The sequence below is a fragment of the Equus asinus genome, chromosome 5 (assembly GCF_041296235.1).
Source record: "Equus asinus isolate D_3611 breed Donkey chromosome 5, EquAss-T2T_v2, whole genome shotgun sequence".
Classification (NCBI taxonomy): domain Eukaryota; kingdom Metazoa; phylum Chordata; class Mammalia; order Perissodactyla; family Equidae; genus Equus; species Equus asinus.
The window spans coordinates 32,645,357-32,657,088 of NC_091794.1; the positions used below are offsets into that span (position 1 = coordinate 32,645,357).

General features: G+C 42.1%; 1 protein-coding gene across 1 annotated transcript in view; it reads left to right on the forward strand.

The window, feature by feature from the left end:
- The window catches only part of P3H2 (prolyl 3-hydroxylase 2), a 152,066-nt gene extending 142,564 nt beyond the window's left edge, over positions 1-9,502 (forward strand). The window contains exons 14-15 of the mRNA XM_044771297.2: positions 3,832-3,972; positions 8,461-9,502. Coding sequence (XP_044627232.1) covers positions 3,832-3,972; positions 8,461-8,553 — 234 coding nt within the window. The 3' untranslated portion in view covers positions 8,554-9,502. The remainder of the gene's footprint in view (positions 1-3,831; positions 3,973-8,460) is intronic.
- The last annotated feature ends 2,230 nt before the right edge of the window (positions 9,503-11,732 follow it).

Consider the following 11,732-nt stretch of genomic DNA (forward strand, 5'->3'; position numbering starts at 1 on the left):
TAAATAGGTTACGAGATATCTGTTTCCTCCATACAAAATCTAAATAGTTGGGGCATGTATGTGATAAACTTCAAGGATTTTGCATTATATAGGTGATTAACACAACTTTTTCTGAGATTTTTGGTTTTCCCTTCATATTTTGCAGCTTTTTCTCAATAGTGAAACACCCGTATATTATTCATGACATACCACTGGAGCAGGAGCAGATGGTATTCAAAAACTATATGTTATTGGGTTTAAAGGGGAACCCTGTGGGGATTCTGGTTAAAATTGTCCAAAAACTTTGTCATAATTAAGAATAATAATTCATGCAATTTAGTACAATAATATATATTTAAAAAGTCATGATGCCTCACACGTTTTTGTAAAAAGCTTTTAATATTTCATGCTTCATGATCTGGAAAATTAAATCAAGATTGATAATCCGGGTTGGAATTTAAAATCCTCATACAGGGCCGGCCCGGTGGCTCAGTGGTTAGGTGCACAGTTCTGCTTCAGTGGCTCCGGATTCTCTGGTTCGGATCCCAGGTGCGGACATGGCACTGCTTGACAAGCCATGCTGTGGTAGGCGTCCCACATATAAAGTAGAAGAGGATGGGCATGGATGTTAGCTCAGGGCCAGTCCTCCTCGGCAAAAAGAGGAGGATTGGCAGCAGTTAGCTCAGGGCTAATCTTCCTCAAATAAGTAAATAAGTAAAATCCTTATACAAAATTCTCATTTTTTGAAGAGCTATGTGCAGAAAGCGTTTGCTTTCTGAGCTCTGCTAACATTGAAACTATGGTTCAAAAATGCTTGCATCTCATACAATTGGAAGGAAAATCAGACAGGTGGTCAAAAAGATTTCTTTGCTTCTTCTCCATCTAGTGGCCAAATTTGGAAATGCTCAGTGTTTGAAAAGAAGTGATGCCTGGAATACTATGTATGAATCAGTAATTCATTAATTGTTGAATGCAAGTTAACTGGAATTCTGCTTTTTAAAGATGGGAAGGCAAATAATATTCTCCTTTAATAAATCTATACTTTTAAGAGGAAAGTGCAACTATTTTAAAAAATACGGAATCTAACCACCCCTCTCCCAAAAAAAGTAAAACAAAAATCGATTTAAACAATGTTTAAATTCAAGTTGAGAGATATATTTTGCCAAATTAGTTCTACTTCATATTAATGCATATGGCAGAGCTCTTAGAGCATTTTGTAGATAATTAAAATTCTTAGGTCACCAGTCCCAATAAAAAAGAGAAATGGATTGGTCTGGCCCCGTGGCCGAGTGGTTAAGTTCACGTGCCGGATCCGCTGCAGGCAGCCCAGTGTTTCGTTGGTTCAAATCCTGGGCGCGGACATGGCACTGCTCATCAAACCACGCTGAGGAAGCGTCCCACATGCCACAACTAGAAGGACCCACAACGAAGAATATGCAACTATGTACCGGGGGACTTTGGGGAGAAAAAGGAAGAAAAAAATAAAATCTTTAAAAAAGAGAAATGGATAGTTTTCCCTTCTCTGTCTCTGGAGGGACAAATGAAGCAGAAATTACCCTAATTTGGGGATACACCAAGGAATAAAAGCCTTCTAAGTCCTTTACTTCGGAAAAATCTCTAAATTGTATAATTAACTGAATGGCAGCTGAAACTTTACCTTTATTCAAGACAAGTACAGTACAAAGGCGTTTCTGACTTTTAATCATCTCTTACATGGAAAACAAAAGGAATTTTATCATATTTGGAAGATACGCGATTATTTCCACAGCAGCATTTATTTGTGAAACATGAGTATTTAGGGATTTTTGGTTTCTCTGCACAAGTTTGAAAAAGATAAAATTTCATGAGTTCCATTTGCTTCATGAAAAATTAAATTCGATAGAATGGAGCTGTGTTCCAAAAGTATGTCTACAATCATTTATCTATTCTTCAGAACATATTTTCCTGTAGAAGCCAAGTCATAAATGGAGCTTATGTGTTCCTCTGTCTGCTTTATAGCACGTGATGCTATAATTTGATAAGATTAGGCCTGAGATGCTTGTGAACCCACACACCGGTAATCAATTCCACCTGCTTCAGGCACTTGATGGCTTCTTCTCCTAAATATCCCAAAGTTCTTCACGTAAAAATAGTTTTTATGCTTCCAATTCCATCCGAGAGAAAACATTAAATTGTCCCCACACCCTTTCTTTAGTACTGTTAGATGTTGTTGCCAAGTCTTGGTAACCACAGAGACGCAGTGGGAGCCGCGTGAGGTTACGTGAGTCCTGCCCAGCACCAGGGGGTGAGCAGCCCAGAAAACTTGACCCTCTAGATCCTGAAGCCACGTATAGGAAGGCTTCCAGTCCTACTTCATATGCTTCAAGTGTCATTTATTTTGCTGTTTCTATGTGGAAATGTACAAATTCCTTCTCCAGAAAAAGGAAATTAGATTGATTCTGAGGACACTAATAACTAGTGAAATTTCTAGATTTATATCAGAAAAGTCACTTTGGTAAAGCTATTTAAGAAAAGAAACTCTAGCAAAGACAAATCACTCTTCAGTTATTGTAAATAGAGTAACTAGACACTGACTGCTTTTCTCCACTCTTTCTTTTAACACACACCGCGCACACACACACACACACACACCCTTGGGTCTCAGACTTTTTGACTCCATGTACCTTTGACCTTCTACATGTAGGTCACACAGTCTGGGCATACCTATGTGAGGTAGCATCCAAGGGCTTCAGGAAATTTTCCAAATGTTCCTCCTGAATCTGGCAGTGAAAAACTGAGCCATCCCATTTTATGGTGAAGGAAACTAATGGGCCTGTATCAAACTCGAGTCCATTCAGAAAATAGCTAGTTATAACGGGCCCATCCTATCAAACAGTGAAATGATGGGTACCACTGTTTTGCTTGTACTTTACTTTTCTAAGCTCTACTAGGGAATGAATAAGGTTTCTGTTTCTCAAGAAAGAAAAATGAGCTCTCCTTACATCAGACACTTCTTTAAACATGGAAGCAAGACCTAATATTGAGTTGCTTAACCTTGCTCACCTTGGAGAGCCTACACATCTGATCCAATCCCCTGGCTCAGGGCCCCCAGCAGTTGTTTCCTTCTACCCTTTTCTACCTAAGTATTAGTGGACAGCTCCACCTGAGCAATGCACAAGCTTGGAAGGACTGTGTCAGTCATCTCAGAGCCCTGGAGGCCATGGAATGGGTCACCCCAAGGGGTAGTGTGTTCTCATCATTGGAGGTAATAAGTATTGTCTGAGGACCAGGAAGATTGTAATGGCAATTAAAGTATCATATGGGATTAGACTGGACTTTTTAAATCTTCGTATTGTGAACAGTTCACAAACCATAAGTGTAACATTAAGGAATTAGAAAGGGTGTACCCATGGAACCACTACCTAGATCAATAATAAAAATTTACCAGCACTCTAGATGTCCCCGTGATTTGTTTTTGTCACTCCACAAATATTAAATGTACATCTTCCTTATGCCAGATTCTGTGCTAATGCTAAAGTTAGAGAAGTGAATTAAAAAAGAGAGCCTTTGCTTCCGTGGAATTTGCCAGCTATCAACAGAACATATATTGAGCAATTACCATGCGCCATGGACTGTGCCAACCATTTTACCTGAATAATTTTATTTTCTGAATTAGATATTATTTTGACCTTAACCTTGTTTTACAGATGAGGAAATTGAGACAATCTGTATGTTCTTCAACCCCAGGATTCTATTATTCTTTGATTAAAAACTTGACCCAAATAATCCCACAGAAGGATAGAGAAGGAAGAGGGATTGTAGAGATGTTCATGATATGGGAATTTAGGGTCTAATTTTCACTTTCTTTCTTAGGCCTCTATAAAACCAAAGTGTGGGCGTATGATCAGCTTCTCATCTGGAGGAGAGAACCCGCATGGGGTGAAGGCAGTCACCAAGGGCCAGAGGTGTGCTGTGGCTCTCTGGTTTACCTTGGACCCGCTCTACAGAGAACTGGTGAGTGTCTGACCCCCCACCCCCACCCCAGCAAACCAATTAGGTGCCCCATAGGACTGCTTCATAAACTGATTTATCCGAAAAGTCCTTTAAGTTGTTCTATAACCTTTCAGGGACCTTACGGATCATGAAAAAAAATTGTTACAGAGTCCTTTCTCCCTCGTTTCCAACCCTGGCTGTTTTCTAAGCAGGAACAAATTTTCCTCATCAGATCCATGACCTAGCGATTACACATCTAATACTTTGTAGTGTGAGTTTGAGGGAAAGAAGAGAGGCCATGAAGGCAATTCTTAATCAGATGGTTCTAATAAGGGCCTGTGTTTGCAGAAATAGATACGTCATCTTTGGCAGTCTCTAACTAGTCTTGAGCTTATTAACAAACTGTAGCATCAGGAGAGAAGAAACACTTTCTATGGGTCCCCAGGAAGACTGATTTGTTTTCTCAACACATCATTAAAAAGAGCACTGAATAATTTATGAAACATATGTAGAAGAAGGTGAGGGAACCTGATAACTTATTGTTATTTGTTATTATTAAATTAAATGTTAAAATATTATTATTATATTAGAAGTAGCTGAGGACACTTGGCCTGGATAAGAGACCATGATCTCCTCCTTCTGGATGCCCTCGGGCTGAGGTTATAGTCTCTATCTGTGGAGCTGCAGACAGATGAATGAAGACCAATGAGGAGAAGGCCTGGGAGGAAAATTTGGTTTCACCGTAATGAATAACTTTCAAATCGTCACTGCAGTTCCGTGGGGTTGTCTGCTCCGCAAGCAGTGAGTTCCTCATCCCTGGAGGACTCCAGTCAAAGCCTCGGCTGAGATTGAAAGGAACCTTCATAGCAAGGCTGACATGGATGACTTCAGAGTCTCCTCCAGCCCCAAGTATGGATGAAGCTATGAAATTCTAGTCTTTAAAATGACATTCCACCCAATTTTCCTCTTTAGATCCCTGAATTGAAGCCAATTTCGTCAGAAACCGTTAAAAGTTAACTCCTCTTTGTCATAAACTTTTTGCCATCGAACCTAACTCATGCAATTTTTTAGGCCCACATTCTTTCATATATTTAACAGGTGTTTACGGGAGACCTACTATGTGGTGCCTGGAAACTCTGCCAGGTAGACCCTGGGGGTTCAAGGGTGCTTGACCGCGAGAGGAGCTTGGAGAGCTCAATGAGGAAATAGACAGTGAGAAGACAGCAGTAGGCATTTTGTAGGGGATCAAGGAAGATATATATAAGCTCAGTCCTAAAAGAGGGGAAGATGATAGCCAGGCATAGAAAGAGGGAAGAATGGTCCTGACAGAGGGAACAAGGCACACAGAGTTCTGAAAACCTCAAGGGCCCTAGGCAACCTCCTTCACCTGTAATTCCGTTCTTTCCTTGTGCTTCTTCACCTCCAAAATGTCAGCATCCCCGCACAGATTCCTTCTGTACTAAAGAACCTGGGTAAATGAGAAGACTGTGAAGACAACAGGCTGTTGAAAAATTGCCTCACCATTTTCTCTCTTTAGTGTTCAATTCCGCAAACAGTTAATCTATTTCATTATTCAGTATCCCAGTCCTCTCTTCCAAGATATTTTCTACCAAGATACACTAACACAAGGTAAGTTCTCTTTGCTGCTTTCTAACCAAGAAACATCAATGCTAATATCCCTCCTCTGAAGGGAAAGTTTTAGGAAACTTCTCCAGTCTCCAGGCAGTAGCGGCATCTAGTGGCCACAGAAGAAAATGACCAGAGCCTCTTCAGCAAGTACTACAAAATCTATTCTACACTGTGATTCTCAGACCTTGCTAGACACTGGAATCACATAGGGGTCTTTACAGACTACTGATATCTCGTTCCCACCTTCAGAAATTCTGGTTTAACTGATACCGGATGTGTTTTGGAATCAGAAATTTTAAAAGCTCCCAGGTGATTCTAATATGCAGCAAAGTTTAGGAGTCCCTGTTTTAGGCACCTTTTATCAGATTGAATCCCTCAGCCTATGTAGAAGTCATTAGACCTGGCAGATTTCTGCCCTTGTTATAGGGCAATTCTCAATTCTCAGGGAGTATTTAGCACTGTAAACTCTTAATTATGCACCATATTAGAAGCCTCAATTCCTTGTAGACAGAATTCCAGCTCTTGAACTTCTTCCATTCAGAAGAGATGTGGTCGCAATAGTCTCTTGTGGCAGTCAGATCTGAAAGTTTTATACGTATGGCATTTTGTTAAGCAGCAAGTTGTTCTCCTCATATTCATAAAGTAGGACTTGGGAATTTTATTTAGACATCATGACAGCAATTTAGTATATTTGGTTCTTTCGGTTGCCTTATGTTGACATCATTTTCAATTACAAGCTCTTGAATGAAAGGGGCTTTGTTTTCAAGTCATAAAGTACGTAGTTATTTTTATAACTTATTGTGCTAGGGACTGACTACCTGTAGGGAATACAAACCAGGTAAGACATAATCCCTATTTTTAAGGAGTTTGAAGTCAAAGTGGAGAGATAGTAAGAGATCTGAGTAATTAAAACACAAGGCAAAATTTGGTAAGAATTACAAGGGGCAAATGTACAATGTTCAAGGGATATAAAGAAGGAACCAGGAAAGGCTTTACTGAGAAAATGGCAGTTGACATGAGCCTTAAAGGATGAGTAGGATTTCTATAGAGACATTTTAGACAGAGAGAACCCTTCATCCATTTATGCATTTATTCATCAAATACAATGCAGCTCTTGCCAAATGTCAAATGCTTTTCTGGTCACTGGAAATACAGCAGTGACCAAAAAAGACAAGATTCCTTGCTTTTATGGAGCTTTCCTCTAGGGGAAGAAGAAAGACAACAAATAAGTAAGAAGATAAATAACTGGAAATTTTCAGATAGTAATCAGTGATGTGTGGCAAAGGGAACAAGGTAACCAGTTTGAGAATAAAGGAGTGGGGCTGGCAAACTGTCAGAGCTCTCTGGACAAGTGACAAGTGAGTTGCCACTGGAGTGACAAGAAGAAGCTAGCTGTGATAAAGGCCTTGGGAAGGGTATTCCAGGCTGAGAACAGGCTGCAAAGGCCCAGAGAGAAGATGCAGCTTGGAGCGCTCAAGAAACAAAGAGAGCCAGAGCGGCTGGAACATGGTATGCAAGATGGAGAGTGGTCTGAAAAGAGCACACAGAGGAGGTAGGGGTCAGACTTGATAGCTGGTTAAGAAATATGAATTCTATGCTAACTGTGGTGGGAAGCCATGTGCCTTCCCCCAATGTCCCCCAGTCCTGGGGAATTACAAGATATGAAAGATGGCTTTAGCTAACATGTTGTAGACTAGAGTAGTAAAAGAGGTGAAAAAACGTGGAAGGTTTGAGATGCCATTTGGAGGTAGACCAGCTGGAACTGCTGATGGAGTGACGTAGCGGGCGAGAGAAAGCGTAGGATATGGAAGCCTCCAGAGGGACGTTCAGCTAGGACTGGGGAATTCTTCTGAGAGTGCTGTATTCAGAGACTTTGAGGGGAGTAGGAAGCTGCCGTGTAAGCTGAGGTGAGAGAAGACCAGGTAAGCTCAAGAAGAGACAAAGGTCTAAATCAGACAATTCCTTGTAAGCATACCCAGAAGATCAGACCTGGAACTTCAAGCAATAGGAACCCATGCAAGGGTTGTGAGCAGTCAGCAAGAAGGTGATGTGATCACGATTCAGGTGCAAAGGGTCCCTCAGAAGCCTGTGGGAATGGAGTGTGACACAGGCAGACCAATTTGAAGTTGTTGCCGCAATCAAGTTAAGAGATTCGTGAGCCTAAACCAGTGGTTCTGAAGCAAGAGCACTGTTGCCTCCAAGGGCACATTTGGCAATGTGTGGAGACATTTTTAGCTGTCGCCACTTGAGGGGAGGCTGCCTGTGATAGGTAGAGGCCTGGGATGCTGCTGAACATCCTACAATGCACAGGACAGACCCCAAAACAAGGAATGTCTGGTGTAAAATGTCACTAGTGCAAAGGTTGAGAAACCGTGGCCTAATGAAGTCAACAGTAATGTGCACTGAAGAGAAAGGGGCAAAAACAGGAGATAGCACAGAGAGGACTAGGTGATTTATCAGATGCAGGAAACCATGGTTAGGCTTTTAGGGCAAATGCGTGAGCAGTGTCAGTCCCTACTGAGAGAGCAAATTTGTGAAGGGGAACAGAGCATGTTTGTCAGGGAGAATATGGTGAATTCAGCTTGAACACTGAATTGGAGAACTGAGTGGGAGATGTCTATGAGACCACAAAGTAGAAAGGGTAGTGGCAGTTGAATATACAAGACTTTTTCACAAGAGAGAAATCTTGGAAAGTACTTGCTTCGGACATAGGGAGGTCAGGAGAAGGCACTGTGTAGGGATGAAGATGAGGTTCAATCCTTAACTGGATTTCACACCAATCCACGAACATTTGGATACCTGGAAGTGTTTGGGAAGCATCTGCCGCTGGGGCTGATTATTATGCTTGTGACAGACATGTGTAAATTGTCTTTTTTGCAGGAGCGGATACAGGCTGATGAAGTGATCGCAATCTTGGATCAAGAACAGCAAGGGAAGCATGAACTGAGTATCAACCCCAAAGATGAGCTATAAAAATGAGAAAGAATGTTCTATGAGATATTTATTTAAATTGTTAATCTTATGAGAACCTTTTTATTTTTGTACAGAGCCATAGTATAAATTAACAGGTTAATATGAGTCACAGATCTCCCTTCTCTTCCTAAGGATGCTTGCTTTGCCTCTCTCAGTCTGTCGGTCTTGATTTTTCATCACTTCATCTCTCAAAGTCTAGTCACCCACTGCCCACCACGCACACACACACACATGCACACACACACACACACACACACAATTCATTTGCTGCAGATCCAAAAGCTCCAGCAGAAAGAATAAGCCCGTTCTTGGCAAAACTACAGCTCTCATGCGTGCTCCAGTTCTAAAGTTAGCATGTGACTTGGACTCAGAAGGCCTTTCTGGCTCTGTGCCTTCCAGCACATCCTCTCACAGTGCTGACAGCCATGAGTTTGAATCTGAGGATCCCTTGGCGGGGTCCACACTGTCTCACGGATCACTGGCCTGAGAGTCCCCAGCCTCTGAGAAGGAACTGCTCGGAGGAGTTCTGCGTGAGATGGAGGGCCCCAGCCTTCCAGGGCCTTGGTGGAGTCTTTGGCTCTGGTATTTTCACCAGAGAACAAACTTACACTGGAAGCTTCGATTCACTCTCCGCAGTGCTCCAGAAAGGACTGCCCTATGAGTTGTGTCTTTAAAACAGTTGTATGTGGTGGAAGAAGAAAGGCTCTTCACCCCAATGCCTTTGGAAGGAAGTCTTTAATCCCTCCTGGACCAGGGCGCCATTGCCCCCGTGCCTGAGAGTGGGGTCCACTGGTGAGAAGGGGCGCTTTGTTCTTAAGTACGAAGAATGGATTTCTGATTGATTCCAGTCTTCATCTGCATATATTTTGGTGGCCTCTCCTCTTTGTGGCTGTCCAGCACACGGATTCTTGCTTGTGTCTGATTTTAAATAAAGGGAGCCTTATTTTAATATCTGGCATTTATTTTTCTTCTCTCAGATGTTTGGTTTATCTTCAGGTAATGGTTTTGTAGTCCCACAGGAGCTTTTGGGACAGCCCAGGGGCAATGTTGGGCCATGACTAGTCTTGCTGAAAGGTGCTCGAAGGCCATCAAGAAGGTGGTAGAATTGCTTTTGAAGAAATAGAAATGGTTAGGAAACAGAGGTGTTAAACCAGGGAACATCTGGTCCCTGGTGCCGATTCTAAGGAAGACATTTCAAAGACATTGTTTGGGATGGGCTGGCGCGGTTCTAGCCTAGGGAAGTCTACTCCACTAACCATTGGGCTCACCTGCCTCTGGGATGGGCAGTGGTAGAGGTAGCAGCCCCTAAGAAAACCAGCAAATTAAAACATTTTCTAAAAGTCACATTTACTTTCTGCCCCTTATGGCCTTGCTTAGTGGTAAAAACATTCATCCTTTGAGACTCAAAAATTGAGTCATAGTGATTTATGTGCCATCTGCTTCCAGTTGCATTTTCATCATGGGGGAGTGGAAAGAACATTGCATTATAATCCCAGCCCTGCTGTGTGACCTGGAGCTAATCTCTTTCCCTCTCTGGGCTTTGGTTTCCTTCTCTGAAAACGACATAATTAGTTGTACCTATTTCCAAAAGCCCTCCCTTTTACTCTAAATACAAAATAAAGCAAATAAAAAACAAAAACAGGGGACCGGCCCCATGGCCCAGTGGTTGAAGTTCTGTGCGTTCCGGTTCACAGGTTTGGATCCTGGGTGTGGGCTTACTCCGCTCATCTGTCATGCTGTGGTGTCATCCACATACAAAATAGAGTAAGATTGGCACAGATGTTAGCTCAGGGCTAATCTTCCTCAAGCAAAAAAAAAAAAAAAAAGAAGAGGATTGGCAATGAAAGTTAGCTCAGGACGAATCTTCCTCACAAAAATAAAAAAACTGATTTAAAAAAATATTCACAAATACAACCAAATTTACTTCTATTAACATTTTGAGAATTGTGAATGGGTTCATTGTGTGTACATGTGATTTTAAAATTTTAAACCTAATTTAATTTTAGGGCTAAAAGTTCCTGAGCTTTGCAAAGATCGCTTCCTATTTGTTTGCTGTCTCACCGAGAAGTAGTTGCTGGCACTCAGATTTGCTGATAGAAGGATCTGGGCAAGGATCTGATTTCTGTTTTCTGGCAACAGGCATCAACAAGGAAACCAGTCTTTGGCTCCTTGCAGCTCCCGCTTCCTGGGTGCTGTGGGCACTTGGGGAGAGGCAGGGACCTCAGCCCTGATTCTGATGTCCAGCCGCATGGAAAGTGAGTGGAGGCCTCATAGATATCATGGTGTTAGATCCACATCTGGTGCCGCTGCTGACAACGTGGAGTAGTTACTCCTGTTTTGCAGGTTGTCCGTGTTGCTTTATACCTGAGACATCATGTATATGCTAAAGCATTTATTTTGTAATCTGCTCCACATCAAACCTTACCTAATTTCATTTAAATAGTTAGGGAGTGTCATCAGATGACTTTCAAAAAAGTGGAGCTCAGAAATTGCAGTCTCTGTGCTATATGGTCCCTTGTATGGAAGGTTAGAGAAGCCCAATCGAATTTTTGTAGGTTTTAGAACTGAAGGAGTCTCTTTTAGTGTTGAAGTTTAGAGTTTTTGAGTTGAAGGATCAATTCTGAAGAATTAATCACAAATCAGTTCCATCCTTCTGGGAGGAAACTGAAGCTCAGAGATAGGAAAGAGGATTCCATGATTGCGGAATTTGAGCAGGCAGAGCCGGGGCTGCTGGACTCAGTTCTACGAGAACACCTGGCCGGGGTACGTGGGCGCTGGAATCCTGGCACGGGGCACCGTCCACTAGAGGAAGCAGCGCCTTTTTCTATTTGGCCAAAGATGGTGCTTGCTCACCAATCTATGCATCTGCACGGCTTCGTCTGTCTACAAGGGGTGCCTTTTTCTAATTCACTCAAAAGTGATGTGTGTGAGGCAGCCTGGGATAAAAAGCCCAATGTTTATAACTTCAAGTCTGAGACTCCTCATCTATGCCACTTGTCTCGATGCCTATCCCGCCCTTGTGTTAAAAGCCTGCAGTTTTACAAAGCTTTTATTTTCACCTGTATTATTGCATTGCATGCTTACAACACAGAGCATGTTCACAGGCTAGGAACCCCAGGAGGTATTCTGGGCATGGATTATGATACCCATTTTGCAGAAGAGGAAATGGAGAGCCGTGA